General features: G+C 35.9%; 1 protein-coding gene across 2 annotated transcripts in view; it reads left to right on the top strand.

The window, feature by feature from the left end:
* The window catches only part of LOC110455703 (guanylate cyclase 32E-like), a 98,857-nt gene that overhangs the window by 31,331 nt on the left and 41,298 nt on the right, over positions 1 to 26,228 (top strand). The window contains exon 2 of one of the 2 annotated variants that reach the window (XM_021505996.1): positions 3,060 to 3,617. In XM_021505996.1, coding sequence (XP_021361671.1) covers positions 3,246 to 3,617 — 372 coding nt within the window. In that variant the 5' untranslated portion in view covers positions 3,060 to 3,245. Of the gene's footprint in view, positions 1 to 2,564; positions 3,618 to 26,228 lie in introns of those variants that run through there. The other variant, XM_021505995.1, reaches the window with a different exon arrangement.

Here is a 26,228-nt window from a genome sequence, read left to right as displayed (position 1 = left end):
AACTTAATTACACTTACCACTATTCAGCATTAAGTTCAAATAATGAAATCATCGTATATTCTTTTTTATGAACGGAAAAGCCAATGGTCTGGGGAGTGTCATTGGTATTCAACGTAACAGCTTTGACGTCATAAAACTGATGACGTCACCAATCAGGCCACGGCATTCATAATCTGTGTGAATGGCGTCTTAATGATGAAGGCTTATATACATACAGTGAAAATGCAAAACGATTACAAGTATGACGTAATAATGATGACGTCAACATTTGAGCCTTGGTAGTCACAGCTGATAGGAATGCCATCTAAACACCTATTTAAAACATCGGTTAGTCGATGCAGAAAGCCAAGCAAAGTCAACACAGCATTCATTTGTCATTCCGTCTGACAAAGGCTCTTCAGTGGCACTAAAGGTGATGTACAAACATGCAAATACGATATGTTCTATATAACCTGGTTCGAAATAAGCCTTTTTCCCTAGGTGTTTTTGTTAGAATGTGTCGCCTATTGACCGCTATACACTCCCAGGTTTTACGACGGACTGATTTTCTATGTTGTTTTGTATTTAGCATGTCAAATGCGTTCATAGCATTATAACGTCTTTAGAGGAAAACTGTCGCCATTTAATTCAATACCACTGCTGTTTTGACATCGATGAATGGGTGCATTGTTTTGGTTCTTTTCTGTCTAATATCACGTGAGCAATTATGTGTGTAATTATTTATGTTTGCGCGGTAAACACTGGAGTTATGAGAAACAATGTCGTTGTGGAATACGATCATTTCTGTCAATTTGCTTTTTTGCGTTGATGACAGTAAGCTTAGATGGGCGGACATGAACATGACGTCAGATAATACAAGCACTTCTCAATGAAACAATATACATCTAAATCGGGTAAATAGTGCTAAACACTATAGCTGCTGTGGCGTGTGATACAAAGGCGCCCCACTAAGAATATTTCGATCATTGTAACATGTAAATTGTCTATCGGATTTCGAATGACGTGTTGGTGATTTTATATAAAAAGGCTAAGCTAAGGTAAACAATCCCACCGTTTTTCTACGTTATACAGACTTTAACTATTTTTCAATAAAGGGTCCATGTTCCACTGAAGGTAAAACACTACGGAATTCAACGGTAGATTTTTTGGGCATGTACATAGAGTATCCTCCCCGTAATTTCTCTTGGGATATATCTAGCGCGAATGGGCCAGATTACTATCGTTGACTAAGTAACTTATTTGGTTAAAGCAACATAATGGTAATCAGAAATAAATGGGACTCGAAACCGCTCTATCCCTGTTGCTATTGTACACTAGGAACACCGTTGATGATCTCTTTTTCTTAGTTTCATTTTAATTTAATTACTTGTTATAGAAAGATCCGCTACAAGTAGCTATGGGTTTATGTTTATAACTTATATATTTATGCTCGAATCATACCAGAAGCAATGTCTCTAGATCTGATGCATGATTATATTTTCTGGCAGTGGAACGGGATTCTTTAATTCATAATTGTTATTATTTCATCAATATTCATACACATGTTTACATATTAATATTAGACCGCAGGACTTTTAAGGGCGACTAAACTTTTTTAACATTATTACAAGAAATGGTAAAGGAATTAATTGACATACATATATTGACCAAAAGCGCAGCGGATATGCTCCTGGTTTTATCATCAAGTGGTCTAATAATCAAATACCCATGGCGGAAATATTTTTGTGGAAAAGGAAATGATAATACATGTATTTCTGTCGTATATGACTATTTGCTACCAAAGTTCGTTGGAAAACACAACAGAGCGCCGGAACATTTATAAAATAAACTATATATGTGCTACACAATATATATATATAACGAAAGTTAGTCTTCGACGGTTACGGTTAGATAATTCACTTTCAACTTCAATTACAAAATAACAAAACTGACAGCGTTCTTTGGACCAAATTCTGTCTTCATCTAATTCCTCAACATGAAAGGAAAAGCAACTGTTTCCTCCTGGAATTCGCACTAAAATACCCGGGTTTGAATAATAGCTGCGTTCAGTTTGTCTGCAAAGATGTTACAGTCAAATGAACGTCATTCGCTCATGTGACATCCCATTTTATCTTGATGAAACATGCGAATCTATTGACAAACAATACCGCGATGCACAGCTTTAGTCATTGTTATGAACACTGGACTCGCTGCAGCATATCACCAATTGACTGAAATTTAATCGGTAGCATATATATATATATATATATATTTGTGTTGACAACATAATTTTAACGAGCTGCTGTTTGTCTTTTCATACTTATCAGTTGTTAGTGTAATTAGGTAATTTAATAACTTGTTCATTCCTTCTGTGAATCGCAAATTGGAAGTAGCATCTACTGTCTGTAAGCCTTTCGGGACACGGATATTATCATAATTAGCCTGCTCTTGGTTTGCATCTTGCGATAACGTATATCTATTACCGTGCGATTATCCAATGGGAGGGAGCCTATATACGCTGTAACAGTTATTATACAGAAAGTCTCGATCAGCTATAGTTCACAAGAGAAATAACAATGCCGAGAATGACGTCTACCAAGCACGGAATTTTACTAGTTCAATAATATTTATATATTCATTAAGAGATAAATATTACTTTTAGTCAAGCTCGGCTGAGTTGAAACGGGTTCTTTTATGCGAGGATACTTTACGTACAACAGGAGATTTTTGATAAGTGTGGCAGGATGTTTGCTTAGGAAAAAGGGGGAGGTGATCGGCCATTTGTTGGCTTTTGAAGTGACGGAGCAGGGGTAAATATGTATTATAAAGAGCATTAAAGTTGTATTGTAGATCAATATAGCACACAGTTCAAGTTTTAACGAGCGATACGTGAGGCCAAACACTTACAGATATCTATCTCATAGGTGTTTGCTGTGTGACAACACATCTGTGAAGGTGAATGATTATCGGCTGTGTATTAGCACAGACCATTTACCGTGTATAATCGAAATCTGCGGAACCGGTGTTATTTGCAGTGGAATCGTAGATAAGACTTTAACACACTGTTTCTTGATTCACAGATACTATAGGTTAAGCCGGAGACCTATAACACTGAATGAACATGATGACTAGCAGTCAAGACAGGATGGCCGTATTTGCGGTAGTGAGATTTGAGTGAGGGCTCGGTGGCTTAGAAACGGAGTTTACCATGGAAGTTCTACCCTGGAAATATTCATGTATTGGACTGTGACACTTTGGAAGGAAGGATGTGGATTTGGCTTAGCTTGTGTGTGACCATTTGTGTGGGTGTGGAATTGGAGTGTCCCAGTGTGACCCCCGGGACGATCCCCGGGGTAGTGAAAATGTCTTTTCTTACATCTGTTTGGGGTCAGGGGCAGGGTAAGTGGATTGGGGGTGCCTACTTTCAAGCCATGAAAGATGTCAACACGAAAACGAAATTGTTGCCTGGCTATTCTATGGAAACCTTGTTCGCGGACACTCAGGAAGATACAATGGACTCCCTCCAAGCAATGACAGACCAGTACATGAACGGAACATTCGGATTCATAGGGCCGGACGGCACGTGCGCCATTGAAGCTACAGTGGCCACAGCCTGGAATTTGCCGATGATTTCATACGTAAGTATATATTGTTTTATTGTACCACTTTTCCTATTCAAACATACTATATATTCTAGCTAGAAAATACGAACAAACAAGTAAAAGATAAGCTACATATTGACTTTCATTCAATAAATTCTCCTATCAACACATTCATCGGTATGTCCAAAAGATTAAAGTAAAAAGAAAAAGAAAATAACACCATGCTTTCATTACTGTAACATAACTAATTTTAGCGTACTCAAATTTTAGCGCATTATCAAATTGTAACAGGTGTGCGCATTGATGAATTGGCGCACCCACACAATATACAAAAGAGAATAATACGCATGAACTTCAATGGGCGCATTAATAATTTAGCGCAGTATTTAAAGTACTAAAAACGCTTAAATATAACCTCCACCAAAATATGAACATTTTTAGTATTTCTGTCAAAATATTAAAAGATGTGTATTTGTTTAACAATATTGATGATTTGCAAACAAAATAAATTTGTGTTACTTATACTGATTTCACGATACGAGTTTATGGGGAAAAAATTCAATGTCGTTATAATCAATCTTTCACGAGATAATCGTCATGGGCGTTTGTTCGTTCTGTGAAAAGATCGCGAATTGTAACTCTTGTTGTGAGTCATATACACCAACGGAATTTAAACAATGAAGTGTATTTGTAATTGTTACTGTCGGAGAAATTAGACATTTGCTGATTGATCTTTTGAGATATAATTGCAAAAATAAACATTGGCTAGAATGAATCGTTTTAGAGAAAGAAATACATGCTGGCATGGAAATTATATTTCCAGTGTCGTGTACTTAAGGGGAAAACTATAAGATGTATACTACAAGTATTTTTTTGTGAGATATATATATCCGTGTGAGAATTTGTGAAAAAGTTGATCAATATTTCAAGAGTATTCATATATACACAAAGGAATTTGGTTACTTTGTGCGGCACATATAGTACATTAAGCATCGTTTGTACCAGCGTATTGAACGCAAGACGGTTTCCCTGGACAGGACACTCTACCCTTGTGATTCAACTAAGCCTGCCTACAGAGTATCGGTAGTATGGTTTATGTGCTATCGTATTCAAGAGGTGTGAGATTATAAAGGAGTTGTTTAAAATACGGACACATACCAAGGAAAACACGTTTACCTCGTTTAGAACATGCATACACATTTGGGTTACCTGATTGTGTCAAGGCCGTTTCGAGACTCTTTCCTGATTGAGTTGAATGAAGCGTATTATTGTAATTTCCTTTACATTAGATTGGACACTGTAAAATGTGATATAATAAGATAATAATTAACAGGATACTCATAGCGGTCAAGGTTCCTTGCATGAGCATGTTGCTGGAAGAATAATCTTAAAAATATAATGTAATAAGTCAAGCATATCTGCTGTTATCAAATCATTTGTTCAACAGGTACATACTCGTCTATTGCTTTTGGTTTATGTACGAGCCTTCAATGAAAGCAGTGTTTAAAAATAAGACTAAGCAATACCATGCCACTTCAAATGATGTTCATTGGTACAAAGTAAATATCAATGCGCTGATGGCAGCCTCTCAAATGACAGAATAGAATAAACAAAGATAGCGGAGACTTTTCCGTGGCACCAACATTGCCTTAAGCTATTGTTTACGAACGCAACGACTTGTGAAATGTCACCTGATAGCATAAAACTTTTCGTCACTTGTTATAATCTCTTAACACCTGCCTCGTATGTAAATCAATATTTCAGAATGATGACGAACATTTTGCGGAACCTATGTCATGTAATAGTATACAGTGAGAACATTCGTGTTTTTTCTCCACGGCGTAACACATCAACATAACACATTCATGACTTAGTGATATAGTGCATGCTCCATATTACCAGCGTTACAGTTCAAGTTACCTATTTTGTTATAACTTAAGTATTCATACAACGGACAAAACTACAATGTCTAAGGTTGAGGAAGACTGGGCAGAATTAACGATCATCCTCATGATCTCATAGGAAAATATGCTATTTTTTTGTTTGTACAATTCAGTGAAATTAATTTTTGGCATACAGTATCTATTAAAATTGTTTTAAAGGTGCACTCACTCGTGTGTCAATCTTTCAAGATTCAGGATGGTAGACTCTGCTGGTGGATTTAATTTAGTCCCCGAAGTATGCCGTAGCCTTGATAGCCACAGCTATCTCTTTTGAGTAGTGGCACGATTCATAATATACACATTTTATTAATTTTGCGACTTGAAATTGACCACTACTCTTCACAAAAAATAAAATTAAGGGGTTTCACGCAACACCCGCATTCTGTCACTAGAGTAGATTAGACAAATTGGAATTTCCAACTTTTTGGCCCCATCATCACCGATGAATTCTAGAAGGACACAACAGCTGTATGATGCAGTGTAGTTCATTATTGACAAACTGTATCTATTACCAAATCTTAAATAATAATAATAATTCGAATTTCATATATACCGCTTTATCACAACCTAGTTCAATTCGTAGGTCATCTCAAAGCGGTTCATAAATTAATATCCGTGGTTATAGGGCCTTTGCAACCAGCCTATAATTATCTTTCTCAACTCCCTGGGGAGTATACAGCCGGTGCTGCCATTTCAGCACTCACAGCTAGCATTCTACAATTCTAGCACTGCCCAACCACGTACTCATTTACAGCTGAGTAGACTGGAACAAGCGGAGTAACGTATTCTGCTCCAATATACAACACAGTGCCGTGACGTGACTCGAACCCGCGACCCTTCGGTCATGAGCCCGTCGTCCTACCACTAGACTACCGTGCTTCTTAAAGTTGCAATAACCAGTGTGTGTTACGTTCATATGAAGGTCGATGTTTTTGATATGGTTCATTTGGATTCCCTGTTGTTTCGTTGTCGTTATTAATTGGAGTTTACCTTGATTTACCCGACATATTTCCTCGATGAAAAAGAAGATGCTTACCGTTCCGGAACTCATCGTCTTGTTCTCGTTGTACTTTCCCCAAGGGTTTCCATGCTTATGGTTCCTTTGTTCATAATATGTACCCAGATCATAATTCCGATTTGCGTGAACAATGGTTATTGAGTGAATTTTAGTATAGACTTTAAATATCACAATATATATGCAACAGTAAATATTAAGATTGTAATTATTATGTGACCAGAGCAGAATGCTCTGCTCGGTGCCTTTGGCATGGTATTTCAGTGAGATAGCACTATAAAGTCGGCATCAGATCCGCGCTATTATACAAGGCGGCAAGTACAACAACAAACCCTGTCTCCGGCACACATACACAAGCGCCCGCGTACACAGCACACATGGAGATCAGTCCTTAACTTATCTTAGCTGTTAATAGGACGTAAAACAAAGATAAAACCCAAACCAAACCAAACCTATTAAGATATTAACGGTACCAGATACAATATACAAGAAACTTTATTTAACGTCGCATACAGGTAAACAAGGAACATTAGCTCTTGAGAGCTATTATTGCGGTAACTTCATATCTACAATAAGAGTACTAGTAACACTATACCGTAGTTAATTAACACAATTATGTCATAAATTACCAATCACAGGAGAACATTTCGTTGACGGAATCATCTAAATTATTTGTGGTGCATGTAGGTTACGAAATTATTGCCCAGAGGCTATTTTCATTATTTTGCCAGACTTACGTTACACTTAAGGTTTCCTCGTGTATTCTTACTAACAGAATAGCGCTTAGAAGCTCAGTCTTATTAACATCCTGCGGTCAACCATTTATTTGTGAAGGTTTCAAATAAGTCAACGATGTCAGCATGGCTGTACACAAGGCACGCAGGATAATATCCGTCTGCAACCAAGTATATTATCCTTATACTACCTCACACCGGACGCACACTGTCTATTTAAGGATGCTACCCTGTAACTTCTCTTCTGCTGTCGTGAATTATGAGCTGAACTCATATTACATAACTCAGATTATCAAAGATCTATTACTGTCGGACACGTACATACCAGATTAGAAATAGGATATGGTAATAGGGTGATATCGAAGGACCGGTACTTTGTTTCATGGGACTGCTAATTTGGTCTAGGAGTTGATCAGTTTTGGGAAATAAATCCTAAGTAATTATAAATGATGTATCTATTTCAGACAGACTTCAAAGATATACGAGACAAAAGTGAATCGCAAACCATTCAAAATCCAAAGTTGGTGCGTTTGTTCTATGTCTGAGTTTGTATTTTTGCCAAACGATAAGGTCAGATACTAGCCAAACTTTCCGTTACATTATGAAGCAACTGTACATTTTGCACAAAGTCGATTACAAAAGCAATAGGGACCCTTGAAGTAAAATATATATTTTAAATTAAAAGCGTCATATACCTCACAACTTGTTCATTTGACAGGTTAGAATTGTATTAACTATATTTATCACATAATGTACTGTGTTATCCATTGAATATACTTATGTCATATTTTTTGCGTATTACCCGTGTAATATGACCTATCAGCTTTGTGATTGTGGTTGCAAGTTTCAATTGTGATCTCACGCCTCGGGCAAGTACATGACATCACAGACTTACGCACTGGGGTCAAAATGGAGGCTTTTCACATATCAAGGTTGCATAAAAATTGTCGTTTTACACGAATACTCTTAATGATGTGATAAAAAGGATTTACACTCGTTTTCATTTTTCATTTCATTTCATACGAAATTTATGAAAGCCGTCACACATTTTTCATTTTAGCTCGCCAGAGGCTCGATAAATTGATTTTTTTTTAAACTCGTTTCATAAATCTTATATAAAATGGAAACTCATGTAATATCCCATGTAAATATAGTATTTGCATCGTAGTGTATATCAGTCACATTTCTCCCATTCTGTACAACACACAGCATATTACTGTAGATAGATTGCGTACACGGTTTTCCACCTTTTTGGCCTCTAGCATCACCAATGAGTCATGAATGGAGAGGTCCCATGTGTGGTGCAGTGTAATTCATTTTTGGCTTGCTGTTTATATTAACGGAAACCAAACTTTAAAGGTACAATCTCATTTGAGTGTCTTACATTAACCTTTTTAGTATGAACTTTTTAGGGAAGGCTGTGTCGGACTGATGTAAAGATGCTATTATCAGTCAGAATTATCCGGTTCGTAAATGCGTGCAACACTGGAGAGCATTGCCCCAATGCCTTATTAAGGATAAGATGTTACACTTAAGCACTGCTATAGTGTTGGACCAGCTTGTACACCTTATACAGAATAAAATGTAGCACCGGAGCACTGACTCAACGCCTTATAAAGGGTGAATTGTAGCACTGCCTCAACGCCTTATAAAGGGTGAATTGTAGCACTGCCTCAACGCCTAATAAAGGGTGAGTTGTAGCACTGCCTCAACGCCTTATAAAGGGTGAATTGTAGCACTGCCTCAACGCCTTATAAAGGGTGAATTGTAGCACTGCCTCAACGCCTTATAAAGGGTGAATTGTAGCACTGCCTCAATGCCTTATAAAGGGTAAATTGTAGCACTGCCTCAATGCCTTATTAAGGGTGAAATAAAGCACTGGAGCACTTCCTCTGTGCCTGATGAATAAGGATAAAATGTGGATAAAATGTAGTATTGGAGCACTGCTTGAACGCCTTATTGAGGGTACAATTTTGTACCGGAAATCTCCCTCAATGCCTTATCAAGGGTTTAGTGTAACACTGGAGCACTTCCTCTGCGCCTTATTTAGGATGAAATGTAGAATTTGAGCACTGCTTGAACGCCTTATCAAGGGTTAAAAGGTGGCACCGGAGCACTGCCTCAACGCCGTATTAAGGATTTAATGTAGCACCGGAGCACTGCCTCAACGCCGTATTAAGGGTTTAATGTAGCACTGGAGCACTACCTCAACGCCGTATTAAGGGTTAAATGTAGCACCGGAGCACTGTCTCAACGTTTTATCAAGGGTTTCGTGTAGCACTGGAGCACTGCCTCAACGCCTTATACAGGGTAAAATGTAGTGTTTGAGCACTGTCACTACGCCTTATAAAGGATAAAATGTAGTGTTTGAGCACTGTCTCTACGTCTTATGAAGAATAACATGTAGTGTTTGAGCACTGTCTCTACGCCTTATAAAGGATAAAATGTAGTGTTTGAGCACGGTCTCTACGCCTTATAAAGGATAAAAGGTAGTGTTTGAGCACTGTCTCTACGCCTTATAAAGGATAACATGTAGTGTTAGAGCACTGTCTGAACGTCCGACTAAAAATAGGGTGTAACACTGAAACACTGCGTTACTGAAGATAAAATATAGGCCCATGTCGACTTTCTGGTGAACTTTGCAAATGATGCCAATCCTTGATCATTACAGTAGTTCATCAGTCGAAATATATTGTTCACTTTTGTTGTTACGTTTGTGTTATGGATTAATTTGTCGATTTTTGTGTCTAGTTATTCACCGGTTCAGACTTTGTCTTAACCTCGTTGCCCTTGTCGTGATTATCTGCTTGGTTATTGATTTGATTGTCGATTTATGTGTTCATGTACGAGTAGGCAATTGTATCCTCTAACCACTAGAGGTTAAACACAATAGCGAGGTTTCTATTGTTCTCAAAGTACATTATAAGGGGGAATAAATGATGAAACAAATTGATCTTTACATATGAAAACAATACGTACAAGTTACTTCAAATCTCTTAGTTTTCATGGATACATATTTCGCGTTTTGTTCTCCCAAATAAATGACCAATCGCGAGGATTTACATTCGTGAATATGACAACAACACTGATTTTTCTTGTTTAATTCTCCAATTCGCGAGTATTAAATTCTAGTTTATTTATATTCCAGTCTGTTTTTCACAAAAAAAAAATGTTACTCGCAAAAAACACGTGTTTTTCCATACAACTTTTAGTGTTATTCTTTGTAACAATTGACAACGCAATTATTTCCTTATGAAAAAGAGCGGCAAGCAGTAGGGTTCAGGAAACCTTTAAACATCGGTTCCTATTGGAAGTTTTTAAAAATATAGATACGCAGGTTTAGTTGTACTGTAATCCACACAGATGTATACCATACAAACAGAATTACCGTCAGATTGGTTTTGAAACGCCTCAATACTCCTTTCACACGGACTGTTAGTTGAAGAGAAGTACATGGTTGCTTTGTGAGTGTAGGGTGGGTCTACTTTAAAAATAAAAGGTTTTCAAATCTTACATTGCCTCGATGTGTACATTAATTGTATACGTCCGCGATAAGAATTTTTATATTTTTTGTTAATTGGCTGACCCTCATACATAGATTGAAAGACGATAATGGTCTTATGAATTAAAACCTCCAATTATAGACTTAACCAAGTTTGAAACTATTTATTTCTTTAATATCTAGGTGTATCACTATATTTTTACACATTTTCACTGTTTGTATTTATGGAAAGTTCACGAATTCTTTGAAAAGGAAAAAAAAAAAAAATTAAAAAAATCACGAAGCTTTAATTTATCAAATTTTCTAATATTGCTAATCATTATCTGGAAGCCTATTTTTGAATACTAACTTGAAACAATGTTTAATAGATGAAGCTTTAATTAGTATTTCCAACAGAAAGTGTTGTAGGGAAAATAAAACACGAAACTATCTGGGAAGTGTTTAGCTCCACCTGTAATTTTCTTCACGGTCCGTATTGACCAATACATTGCAGTGATCTCAGACAAAGTATTTCGTTATGGCAGACTATGAAATATATAAGTTTAAAAACATCGTTACAGTTATGACACACGACAGCGCTTTGTTAAGGAGCGTCTGTCTTACTGCGTCATACTTCACCTATTAATAGATTAAAAACTTTAATTGCTTTCATGAGCATTGTAAGCAACTCAAGGGGATTAGACACATCGTCAATGAGGATGTAACATTACCTTAGGACAACATTGTTATTGACTTCAATGCTATAGTTTATCAATAACACTTGTTGCAATGATATATCATAATGCTTACACTGCACATCAACACGCAAAATATGGACGATGTGTTCTCTTCATATTCAAATTGCCAAGTAACTCTCTTCAAATTGTATCGCTGTTGCGACATATTTGTCATTTTTTTCGTAAAACTTTTTCTGTTGCTTTTTTTAATCTCGTACATTGTACTTCTCATTTCCCCTCTTTGACCAACTCATTTCAATTTCTAAATGGTGTCTTGTCTCGTCAATAACACTACCTAAACTAGTATTTTTGTTACTCCCTTTTCTTTTCTACATGCTTGTTCCTTTCCTCTCCATGACTATTGCTTGTTATATTCCTCTCTTTAACTCTTGCTTGTTTCTCTGTTATCTTTGACCTTTGTGTGTTACCGCCCTCTCTTTCATGCTTGTTACTCTCTTTTTTTTGTTATCTATGTGCGTTACTCTCTACTCTTTGACCTATGTTTGATACTTTTTTCTCTTTGATTCCTGACTGTTCCTTTTTTTCTCAGTGCCACATGTTTGTCACGTTTTTTTCTCGACTGTTATTTGTCTTTCCTCAGTAGTAACACACCAGCCCCCTCCCTTATTAAGTTAACTTGTCACAGCTGATACTTTAGTTCAGAGCTTGCTTTAGTATGTATCAGGTTTTCTTCCTAAATTCGTTCTGTTCACCAATAAACTATTTATCGAGGGTTTTCTACCCAAGAAGCCCAAACCTACGATACAGAGTCAGGAGATACGGAGTGAGGGAGAATATATTCAAAACTTCGGTTTGTTGATGAACAGATAAATTCAAGTTGAACATTTATTTCACCCTTTGAACTAAAACCTCGTTAAAGAGAAAGTGCAAAACTTAATGCTGTATTTTCATATAAGCCCAAAATTTCAACACCTCTATATTTCGACCATTTTTTGACTTCTACTCGCTTTATTTATGAATTGATGTTTGTTGACACTATCTCACAACACGGAAGTAAAACGGAAACTTGACATTTCGATGTGAAAATCCTCTAGGTTATGTTTATTCATATAAATTTGAAAGACAACGACTCGCATTTTGTTTAAGTCGCAGAACCGACAATGTTATACCAAAGATGTTACAAAACCGCAATTCGAATTAGAAATAGATGAAACCAGGGCAAAATATAAAAAGAGTAATATTCACAAATTATCATTGAAAAATTACACAAATAATAAGACAGCGTGTTAAAGAGGGGTAGGCAGTCTTTGCTTCATCGAAAGATCAAATCAAGGGATGTCAGATGCCGTATATAAAAATTGGTGGCCAAGTGGTAAAGGCGTCTGACATTCTGCTACCACTAGCCCTCAACCACTGGTTCGCGGGTTCCAGACCGACTTGGCGTAGTCGCCAGGAACTGGCCGTAGGTCGGTGTTTTTTTTTTTCAGGAACCCCGGATTTCCTCCATCACCAAAACCTCTTTGGATGACCATGGCTGTTAACAGGACGTAAAACACGAACGAACCAAAGATAACAAAATTAGTGACAAAATAATCACACAACATACGAATCAACCTTATTAGAAATGCAAATATGTATGTCGCACAGGGAAATAAAATTGTATCTATCGAGGTTTTGGTAACGACCTTAAAACTTACCTCATATGCTTTTCAGTTCGATCTCTCAAACCCCTGTGATTGTAGTTTGTTTTCAATATTACAGATCTTTCACTTATCTGAAACGACAAAAACTGCCCTGACAGCATGTTGCCACTGATAATTGACTGATCTGTTTGCATATGTCAAAACCTAATCCATGCAATGCATTATCAATTTCATTTCCAACAATATAAACAAAGAAAGAAAAAAATAATTCGATGGAGGTAATTGAGGTCGACGAGTCGTTTTTATCAGATTTTCTTTGTGGTTATAGCAAATGACATGCAATCATACTTATAATCTGTCGTGAGATATCAGTGTATATTGCAATGTGATTCATAACGTCAGGCCCGTATTAATTTCATTATTGACACGCTATGTGAAAAATCGGTCACGTGTTCGTGTGGTGTACCGCTACACACAATTTGATGTGACGTAAGATACGATACACACAGGTACGTTTACATGGCATATGACAGCCGCGCGTGTGAAACAAAATTATGTCCTATATCATGGGGAATTCCTCACATCTCCAATGGCAGACTTCAGAGAGATATGCTATGTTAGAGGCTATTTTTTAAGAATTTGCTGCCGACCTTGTTCTGATTGATCATGATTGCTTTCGAATTCGTATTTTAAGTGTCAAAGTTTTTTTCTTTTTCTATTGTTGTTCTTTTAAATCATTAGCCGTCGGTATCCGTCTCAAACTTGTTTAGAGTATAAACAATACTATCAATCAGGAACGACTATATCATGAATCAAGCATTGATATTATTTTTGGTAACATTAATATGCAATATGAACCCTCAAAAAGCTGATGGGAAATTTGCTGAAGCACGCTTGTTGAATCTCATTTGCAACGGGGATTGACGATATTGCAATGAAGTCACCGTTACTGTATTAACAAATGCTTGTCTTTTGTAATATCGAGCCCTCTATCTATACTTACCAACAATTTTTGTAGAAGTGACATTATCGATAAATGATTTTTTTTATGATTGCTCGAAATCTACGCTAGTCTCACATTAATTGCTGCAAACAAATGTTATTCTCCCCTAATTAAGCGAATATCTGCTATAATATCATTCTAAAAACACTTTAAGATTGTGAGCGAGAATTAACGCAATAAAAATTCCCTCCAAAACAATAGAAAGGTTTCAATTAAGTACGGCATCAATCTTTTAGTCTACTCAACCAAACATTGCATGTTTTGTTATTACTTCAAAGGAATAACACGAAGGCACTTATGTTCAGTATAATGTTGTTCGTTCACGAATTCTAAGCTTAAATTTCCAGTAATCTGATACACAAGGATAATTATTACTTCTTAAGGCAATTAACAAAAGCAATGGATTAAATAACGACACCGATAAACACATCGAACGGGACTTGAGCAAACTGCTATGGTACATGATTCAACGGTAACAATAAAATTACATTACAATTCATCAGCTGAAAATAACTGTTAATATTTTTGTGTGATTATGTTTACATTGCTAATTGATGCCCACGTCAGTGTAATATTTTCAATGCCTTTCACATTTTGTGTGCAAAAATCGTGACGTAATGTTTTACGTCATCGTATTGACTAGTGTGGTGGTAAGCATTCTACAAATCCTAAAAAAAGTGTCAATTATTTAACGAACAATGATCTTCCATTTATTGAGTTACACTAGAAGCCGGCGCCTTAGTAAAGTGGTGCATATAAATGTTTATGAGTTTTTCATCAAGATGCATTAGTTTTCTTTACAGTATTGAGCACGTGATCATTTAATTCCAGAGCTAATCCGTATTAGGTTCCCATCAAATAGATTTGAACATTTGAATTACATCTCATTTATATTTTAAAACCTTACTGCAACCAGGTCCTTTTCTGCGATCAAGTGGTTTCTAAAAATGCCATGATGTTTTATGTCACATATTTCGGTTAATATTAAGATTCGATGAAAAAAGCCTTTCACTTTGATATGCTGTTTATATAGTATATAAGTTTTAAATCATGTGTTCTTACTTTGCTTAAATATTACTTGCCAAGCATAAGAAACATAAAACTAAAGTTGGAAGACAAAGTTTACGAAAACAAAAAACAATGGGGATTTTTTTCTTGTTTTGGTCGTGTAGATTGCTTTGAAATTACCTTTGTGATGTAAAATATTATTTTCTGATAACTTAGTTTAAAATCGAAAATATTCTTGTATACCTGTCCCTTTTTGCATCATTGTCTCAACTCTGTCCAGAATAAAGGGAGCGACATTGTACAAGTAAGTGTAACATCATGATCCTGACCCATAACAAGCAGATCACTTTACAACTCTTGCACGCTAGCAAGCCCATACAGACATCACCTTACATATTGAGTTACTAAAGGTAATTTAGTGATAAGATGCGCACGAGTTTTTTTGTTGTTGATATCTGAGTTAACAAAAAAGCTTTCCATGTGATTTAGATAATTGTTGAAAAAAAGAGAAGATATAACAGCCGACTTAAACCTAGCTTATTTCATCTTCACATGACTCTTCATGTTTTATTTTTATAAACCTACAATAAATCTAATGAGTCCTGTGAAGGTGCACGTGTTTATCTTACTTTATAAATATAGGTACAGCAAGATACAAAATACAAGAAACTTTATTTAACGTCGCATACAGGTAAACAAGGAACATTAGCTCTTGAGAGCTATTATTGCGACAAACATATGTAAAAATAACAATAACATATTGTATTACAAGTAAAGGGAGATAATCACATATATTAATGATAAAACAGCAATAGTCATCACAGAAAAAGAAAGTATACATATCCCAGGTTTCTAAGTGATTGGGAGTCCCCTACCTTCAAAGGCCACCGGGATATATATATATATATATATATAAATGAAAAAAAATGAAAAAAAATGAATCATTATTTAATGGAGGAGTAACGCGAAACAACAAGATACACTAGGAAGTATAGTTAAAAACGTTGAAACGTTAAAACCCTGTTATTAAGTTGCTGCTTTATATATATATATTGTATGCTAAGTACATATACAGTTTTACTATCCTAGATTCTCGATCATAAGCTCTGATATTTTCTCTTTGAGAAAGGAACCCTATGCTGATTTTCAAATACGACTTAATTTCTAAGCAGACTTATTTCTAATACAATTCTGAAGGTAAGCCGTGTAACTTTTTTTTTCGATTTCGGTAGTGAGATTACAGTAATGGTCAAGCATAAGACAGAGCAAATATAAATATTGATTGAAATAAAAACAATATCAATATACAAATTTAAAGCGGAATAATCTGTTGTTTAACCTTCAAAAGAAGCAAATCGCAGCAAGAAGGGCAACATGATATGCCTGTATCAAAGTCGGCCTATTTTCGAGATATCTTTGACAAGAATTAATCCAAGGCTTACTTGAAAGACTGACTTATTTCGAATACGACTTGTCAAGATATTGTAACGTATACTAGTACTTATTTATATCATTTCTACACATTTTTATATAAATGATTCAGTGAGAGCGATCGAGCAGACACTTTACTTATAAGAATTTACAAGCCATATGCAATAGTTTTAATACAATGCTTAAACTAGATGTAGAGAGTAAAGGGACAATAACATAATACAGGAAAACATGAGATGAAATAAACAGAGTTTCTTTAATGCACCTTACTGGGACAACAGAAAAAGTTTTAACATAGATTTTGGGGAGAAAAAAACCTTGACACATGGGCTTAAATTTGCTAATAAATGATGATCAATCTAAACGATTTATTGTTAATATGACATTTTTTTACAAGATTTAATAGCAAGAAATGAATGTTAATATAGTTTTTATAAGATATTGTTGGTTGAAATATTGAGTTCCTCTATCACGGAATTTTATTGTTATCCAGTAAAAAAAAAAGATAATTAAAATGCACGTCCTTATCTTTATTACATGTAGTAAACATTCCCCCGTGAATTACTCACATTCGTCGATTTTGTCCACACAATAACCTCGCGCCATCTGTGACGTCATTTAGTTATATTTGGTGCTGATCTTGGCTGTTTGGACGAGCATATATCCTAGGAATATCAGATGTAAATGAACGATTGAATACAAATTCCGGAAACGTTACCAATCCTCCACCTTGCGTTGCTTCTATTTCCTGTAACCATTCAGGTACATGTCGCTACTGAAACAATGAGAAAACATGATTTCTATATGTATTTATGTGTTCTGTTACGGGGGAAGACAAATAACAGGTTTAGTTTAAGATGAGAAAGCGTTTGTCACGCATTGTCGGACCATTCGCTATATTTTCTAAATCCATAAAATCAGGCTGGTTTTCTCGGTTACTTGTTAAACGAATTAGGCTGTTTCATGAACTCGCGTGGCCAAGACTCGAGCACGAACAATTTATTCGACCTATGAAGCAGTTTACTCACGTGATCCTACATTTAAGGTATCGTGTCTTCACCCGACGACCCTACCATGGGGAACGTCAGTCGATACACTCGAGTCGGATACAGCCAAACACCACACATCAGAAATAGGTTAAACGCAATGGCGTGATACGTTGCAGAAGGCCAACTATATATTGTCACATTTTTGTTTTTTTAGTTACGTTTGCTTAAAAAAATATTAAAGATAAACGCGAGATACACATGCAACTGCATCAATAATATTTGGTAACAAATATAGTATGCATACAATGAAATACACTGGCACATACAGCTGTTTCGTTCTTCAAGGACTCATCGGTGATGCTAGCGGCCGAAATGTACGAAATTCCAATTTGTCTAAACTATTGTTGAAAACAGAACGGAGCTACATTCATTGACCGTTTATATGAATTTAAAAAAAGAAAGAAAAGATGTCAGAATAATTATAACATTATAACGATTAAAATGTGACTATTATCAACCATGCCATTACTCTAAAGTGATAATTGTGGTTTGCACATGCAAAGTCTGCCATATTTTACATACACCCCTGAAATGTTATAATGAACTATTCCAACATTTGAATTGGAAGAGTTCAAATGTGTCTTCAGGGGTGAATGGGTTAAGCTTCTAGGTTTGACCGGTGATGCTAGGGGTCAGTAAGTTGGAAATTCAAGTTTGTTTAAACTACTGTTGACCACACAGACCCCTTATTACATGATGTTTAAACTGACATACGAGATGGTGTAGCAACGGGAAAGATAACAGAAGGTCATTCTGGTGTGACCTAATAGTGTTAACTAAATATACACGTGTTATGCATGACAGCAAATAGGTTAAGATCTCACCTTATAGTGTGTCAGTGACAACGTCCCGACGGCTTACATCTCGCCTAACAAAGTGTTAACGTGCGTGTCTAGTAATTGAAAAGAAATATAATTGTGCCGTATAGCCGCTTCTAATCTAATTTCCAGCGAACCGTTGGCCGACGTGTTTGCATTCCTTCGTGACATCATTGTTAGCTTCAGGTGGCTCTAATGACTCATTGAAATGTAGTCTGTTAGGGTGCCTTCAATATGGTTGAGTTTGCTTTTAATTGTATTTAGGCAAAATTCGAAAGTTTTTCTGGAGAAGACATCAAAGATATTTTTTCATAATTTTCCGAGTCATTGTATGTGTATTCGATGAAAAGAAATTGCTACGCAAATAGCAACTAAGACGGTCCGATAGCTTTTGTATTTTGAAATTTCTTGGCGATCTTTGAAACAGGCGCGGGCGGTTTCCTGATACAGACAGCTTTTGACACTCCAAGTATGACCGATATTTCTCATTTGGAGTATTATTCATGACTTCATGGAACTTGTATTCCATGGGCGTTTGGAAAATAAACATAACATTTGCAATACCTTTTTTGCTTGATGGTTTCGTATTTTTAACTCAAGAAACATCACCTTCAATTTGGCTCTTTCCTGTTGCTAATATCATTGTTATATGTTTAGATCAGAAGATCCTACAAAAACTTGTGTGAGTTGTTGTAGGGGTACGTGCATGTATGCGATCTTCTGCTTGGTATTGGTCAGTATTTCCAAAGGTTCATTTATAGGACAATGCTACTTCAATACTTATGCTGATAAAATCAAACCCGACCATATTGTAAATGTTCCAATCTTTTCTCTTACAGAGTTGAGTTACAAGGGGTAAACTATTATTTCTCAAGGGCACAATCCATCTGTGCGAGATCCATACCTATGACCAACGGGTCAATAAGCAGGCAAATTATCCCAATAACATGTTTCTTAAACAGAAGATACATGTGAAACTCTTTGCGTTATCCTGCATAGCTGTGAGTGAAGGGGGACACACCGAGAGACATAATTAATTACATCTTCCATGTGGTGTAATTAGAAAAGGAAATAAGCTGTGTAAAAAGAACAGTTGGTTTACGGATTCCGGATAAATATTTGTTTAGCGCCGGAATATTTACATAAATGGATCATAAAAAATAGAATTACCTTCTCGTCTGTCAGAGTATTTTCAGATTCTATGCTACTTTAAATAAATATACGCAGATAGTTAAATATTTGCCAGTCTAAACAGTGATCAGGGGACCACTTCAGGTGTCGAACAACCTCGAAAACGGTTTACACCGTTATAGTATAGAGATTGTTGTAAAAAACAAATAGGATTGAAAACAACTTAATAAAATTGTAAAAACAGGAAATATCCAATCGTAATAACCGGCAATACGACCCTTCACTTGGATACTGTGTTTGTCAAGAGTAAATAATTAATGTAAAAATACACTTGAACTGTCGAACAGAATGTGGAGTAAACTGTAGAAAATGGCCATCATTTCAATGATGGACGCCAAAGTGAAAAATCGTTTTTTTTTTTTTTTTTTACTAGCCATCATTTAAATCATTTTGCATACATTGAAATATTCAAAGAAGAATATAAAACAATCATTTATAATCTCGTTATCCTTTTTTTTTTAGTTATTTCTTTTAAAATGGTTTTAAGGGTCGCACTTGTGACTGACTGATACATTGTAGACGCAATTATTGTTTTTGAGGCATCTTGATAGTCTGTATGCGCGACAGGTTACCAGGCTAATAGGACGGTGTTGATGAACTGATGATAAAACCCTCTATGTGTGGCCGACACGATTATAAACCCATAAATAGGTTAGGCATAATTACCAGCAATCATTTAAAATGTTTAGCACTCATTGAAATATTCAAAAGAAATTATATAAAACAAAATGAATTAATAAAATAATACAAACTACCATTCGTTAGAGAAATAGAATGTGCTCCCGCATTAATTTTTGACAAAAAATGTACATCGATATAAACGAAAACTCTGGGAGCTTTTGAAATAAATAAATAAAAAAGTAAATAAATAAAAAAGTAAATAGATAATAAATAAATTAATTAAGTAAAATAAAAGATTTTAATATTGATAACTAGTATATTACTGATTTCTTAAAGCCGGGACGAGGACAAGTTATGATTGGAGATGAGGATGTTTAGATTGCCATACATTTGTATCTAAGAGTGGTGAGAGTATTTTGTAATTTTCTTAATTTTTAAGTGATAATGGAAAATCGTTACCGAATCAATTTAAAAGTAGCGAGGCTAATTTGTATCTACTCAATTAGGCAGTGCTGCGAGTAGTTTGTGATTTACACATTTTAGGAGTGGTGACGGTGAGTTTCAGTCTACTCAATTGAATAGTCGCGTTGTGGTCTACTCAAGTTGGAGTGATGAGAACAAGTTTTGATTAAATAGTTTAAGGGTGGTCAGGTTGGTTTGTAGTCTGATCAATTGGGAAGCGACGAGGATGAATTTCAGTCCACACAACTGAAAAGAAGTTACCCTGTAGTCCACTTAATTCAAGAGGAATACTGTTAATTTGTTGTCTACTTAATTGAGAAGCAATGTTGGTGAGTTGTAATCTACACCTTTGATGACTGATGAGCAAATCTGTGGTATTCACATTTTAGAAGTGATGATTGCAGTCTTTAATCTGTTCCATTTAAGTTATCTTCAGGAGAGAAATTTGTGGTCAAATGAATTTCCGAGTGGTGAGGCTAATGCTCACTCTTCTGGGTGTTATCGGTAGTGTTCTTCTGTAAAAGAAGAGTAGTGGTGAGTCAAATTCTACTATTTTACGAATGGTTACAGCATTTTATAGCTTATTCGAATTAAGGATTAATGATGACAAGTTGCTGTCTTCTCATCTAGGAGATTTTCCATATAATTTCATAAACTTCTTTTGGAGAAATGATATCTGCCTGAAGCTTACTCAATCATAAAGAAAGAGTCCTGCATGGGTGACTATGAAACTGTTACATGCTATGTATACTTCCGGTATGAGTGGAAGTCGATATGGCTACAGTAAGGTATCACCTGGTGAAGGACCTAGATATATATATATATTCTGAGAACTATCCAAACCCAGGCGTGAACGGTACATATGGGATAGTGGGGAACAGCTCAAGGCTTGTTAATATCAACAATGGTAGGGGTAGGATAAACAAAACCTATTTTTCATTGGATTTTCGTTACAGAAACTAGGTTTTGTTCCAAAATTTTCAGAAGTTGTATACATACACCACAGCTACTGGAGTGCCAAAGTCAGGAAACTAGAGCAGCTTCACAAATTTACCGTTAATCGGACGGCGTTGAATTTTGTGAAATAGTAAACATGGCCCCAGTGTTCTGAATATGTTTGATAATAGACGACTTACTCTGTTTTGCCTGATGTTGTATACCCGACTATCTTACTATGCGTCATTATCATAATTATAAAGAATGTATGTTTCGTAGGGTTACGTTAGATAAACAGACTTGGCCGGTTGAATATTGAATTTTATATATTGTTCTTTTTTGAGAAAGGATCATCAAACCATTGCCAATTCAGCATACCTCTTCTTCTTGTACTTCGCCCATAAAATCGACATAAATTCTTATAAAATATTATTTTTCTAAATGTACTCTCTGAAATAACACATGAAAAATTACTTATATGACTGGAAATATAGCTGCAATGGTATCAAAAAACTTGTTTTGGTGTTTTTAAACTCTTAAGGATTCCTATCAGACATGTGCCTTCTAATACTGGCGCACAAGGCAATACTTTGGTGAAGGAATAGGGTTATTAAAGTATGGATTCCTACCTGAACTTGTATGAAGCCTGTTTGTATGGCCTTGGTTCGCAAGATATGCCGTGATGTGCGGTTTAAGTATCAATAGAACCTGGTTTGAATGGGCTGCGCGTGCAGGCAGCTTATAGTGGCACGAGGATGTATACAAACTCCAGTTGGAAATCTGAAGTGATTGCTAAGTGCTTTGTATTACGGAACTATTGAACAAAAATCTCCCGACATGACGCGCTAGGTCTGTAAAACTGCCGTCAACACGTCATTTCAATCTCGTTATCCAATTTTTTTTGTTATTTCTTTTAAAATGGTTTTAAGGGTCGCACTTGTGGCTGACTAATACATTGTAGACGCAATTATTATGTATGGGCATCTTGATAGTCTGTATGAGCGACAGGTTATCAGGCTAATAGGACGGTGTTGATGATCTGATGATAAAACCCTCTATGTGTGGCCAACACGATTATAAACCCATAAATAGTTTAGGTATATATATACTATCTGTTTGATGACCCATCTTAAGTCTTATGCCCGGGTTATCTCATATTTCCAATAGCCATACACATATGTGTGTGCCAACATTTTACGCTCACACAATCAAACCGAGGCAGCATCTCCGCTCCGAAAATTGGAAAATGTTTGACGAGTTAATAGGATAGCTCAGCCGGCGTGTGTCGGGTTCTGAGACGCCACAAATGATACACCTCTGGGTAAAGTCTGACCGCATGACTTCCGATTTGATTTGGGGGTTTGTTTGCTTGTATCAATGCCGGAGTTATATTACAGACGCTTCCTTTGAAGTCGAGAAAATTAATGTCTTTCTTACTTAGGAGACAGCCCTGGATATTATCTCCTACAATAGGGCATTGTTATATATACGAACTCTCATTATATTAAATATCCATGCTATTGATTTTTACAAGTAAACCGTTATCGTGATCAAAGTCCAGTTGTTGTCGTTGGTATTTGCGAATGTTTCATTTTGAATAATGTCGGACAATTCTAATGATTTAGAATAGTGTCGCATTTAAGACTATTTCCTAACGGTGCTATTTTACCATCACCGATATAACATCGCTACTCATCACAGCAGGTTGAAGGATTGAGAACATAATACATCTGCTGTTATCCGCTTCAAGAATAGTAAGAGGCGACTAATGTGGAACCCCCTAGAGAATTGGGGATGTGTTTTTGTAACCTCTAATTTGGGACACGAAAGCGACCAAAATAAATCTGCTGCACCCAATCCAATAGTTAGGATCTTTATATTTCTCTCTACCTCCAGCTAGCTTTTATGTCTTAGCGCCTTGCTTGGCAATACCTCACTTTAGGCTTAAATGTTGAACGTTCAATTTGAGGAAGGCATTCGGTTCTGCCCCAGGCCGAGATATACAAAATTACTTAAAAATGGTAGTTGTTATTCCCTGCTTAAAGTTAAGCATGGTATTTCAGTGAGATAGCATATAAAGTCGGTATCAGATCCGCGCTATCACAAGGAGGCAAATTCACCAACATACCCTGCCTCCGGCACACATACACACATGCACGCATATACAAAATGCATTGAGTCACGTACTTAAGTTACCTCAGCTGTTTATACAACGTTAATCTAAATAAAACCAAACCAATTCGTCGCTACTGGTAGTGAATACAAATGATACCGATGATTTCATTCATATCATTATATACTGCAAACATACTTATTTAAGCGCAATCAAATGTAAGAGCATTATCAAGTTTTAACAGATACATGAATTGAGAAGACGAATTTCAAGTTGTTTTAACTTGTGTCTCATCCACTTCGTATTTTGCAAATAAAATATGTTTAAATCACAATTTCACAAACTTTATTTGGCGTATTGATAACTTAGCGTGATATACAAATAAGACCACCGCTAAAACATAAACGTTTACAGTATATCTAATACACTTTTAAAGTAGGGTCATTACCAAACTATCATGCAACATTCTTATGTGTTTTATTATGATTTTGATATATAGCTTTGTTATTTTACCATATTTGCCGACTTTCCCTAATTAGGAGGGAGACTCCCGATTTTAGACCCTTATTTCAATACTTCTAACCAATGAAATATTTGCTAAAAATGTTAAAACATGAATTAACGAAGATGATCGCGAATAGTGTTAATTATTTTTGTTCTCTGCTGTTCCCTTTCTGGCCGAAAGATTGGCCGTGACCTTAATACTTTAGGACCATAAATTCACAGCCACGGATCTCTCGACTCTCGTATAAACGAGAAAGTACGTGCCATTTAATGTGTTTATGGCATCCTCAAACAGTACACAAAGGCGAAAGAGTACCAGACGGAACAATAGGAATACTCCCGCTACTGTTTTTATTGAAGCTTAACAGCGTGTAATTTCTCCCGAGTTGGGAATGATATTTTATAGCTAGTGTTTGCTAGACTTAGAATAAATATATTCTCTACTCAGTATAAATAATGGTTTTCGATTACAAACAATGTTGTGACGCTCTTTTGTTTCCTTGTGTTTTTGTTTTCACTTCCCCGCTTTTCTATTTCAGAACGTTACATTATTTGGTTTGAACTAGATTAAATCGCTGAAGTAATCGATGATGCCCATAATACTTTCCCTCCTTAACAACTGCATGGTCTTACAAATTGTATTATTCTTTTTCAAGGGGTTTCCTTTGTAATGTGTCCTTTGCTATTTGACTGTTAATCCGTTATTCGTTTATTATGGGACCAGGTCGAGTGTCATGCTGTCGTGTCAAAGTTATGAACTTTCTGTGAGATGACACTTAAAACTTGCCCTTGGTTATCTCAATTATCCATGAACACCGTCTTCATACACCCGTACCCGTTGCAAGCACATTAAGCCTCAGACAAACCAAAATCAGAAACAAACTATCGATATATAATGGAGAATGACATTTCTGATACCTAAGACGGCGTTTATATCAAGTTGAAATAACTTGTTGCCCAATCCAATTGTATCTTTGTGCAATAAAATATGCTGAAACTAAGCCGGGCGTTGCTACATTTTGCCGTACTACTGGGATTTGTCTGGATGAAAACTGCAATAAATTTCCAACGTGTCTTGATTAAGACACGCCATAATGCATTTTATAACGATGCATAAATGTAAGCTATTATTTCACTCTTCTAATTAATGAATTTGTTATTTAATTAGCCATTGCAATTCCTTCCCTGTGAAATATGAATGCAAATGTGAGTTTACTCGCAAATGATATATATTCTATTGTAAAAGAATAACTGATTACATGATTTTATTTGTATATTATTTTGTCTGACTCGCTGTGTTTAATTAAGAAATTTACTAATTAAAGTAAGAGTTGTGGATAAACACCATTCATTCGTCTCTAAGGGTAATCTTTTGATAATATTGTACTGTCTTTGTTATCCAAGATGAGAGGCTTACAAATGATTGTGAAAACCAATCATAAACAGTAGCGCTAGTCAAGAACTTTAAGATTAATTCAAATACCTAGATATATATTGAATGTGTATAAAAATACATATTCTACATGTACCACTAGCCGTCCACCACTGGGTCGCGGATTCGAGGCCTACGTGGGGCAGTCGCCAGTTACTGCCGTAGGTCGGGGATTTTTCTCCGGGAACTCCGGCTTCCCTCCACCACCAAAACCTGGCACGTTCCTAATTGACCATAGCTGTTAAAAGCACGTAAAACACAAACAAACCAAACCAAATGTATTCAAAAGCATATTCTAACAAACATCAGTCCCCTGTCATCGATAATGTAAGTTATAGTATTTCAAACATCAATCAGGAACCGGTATTTTATTTCATAGATTCTGAATGCTGCGCGTGCTTTGTTTATTCGCTTCCAGTGAAATGTAACAATGGTTTCATCATCAGAGGAAACCTATACAACTTGGTATGTACAGTATATATACAGGCTGATGTTTACCTTATATACGACACACAAACATTGTACCGGTGTTACTCTATGAAAGGGAAGTCATTTAAAGCATTAT

Source organism: Mizuhopecten yessoensis, unplaced genomic scaffold, assembly GCF_002113885.1.
Source record: "Mizuhopecten yessoensis strain PY_sf001 unplaced genomic scaffold, ASM211388v2 scaffold8361, whole genome shotgun sequence".
Classification (NCBI taxonomy): Eukaryota; Metazoa; Mollusca; class Bivalvia; order Pectinida; family Pectinidae; genus Mizuhopecten; species Mizuhopecten yessoensis.
This window is presented reverse-complemented; position numbering and strand designations above follow the sequence as displayed.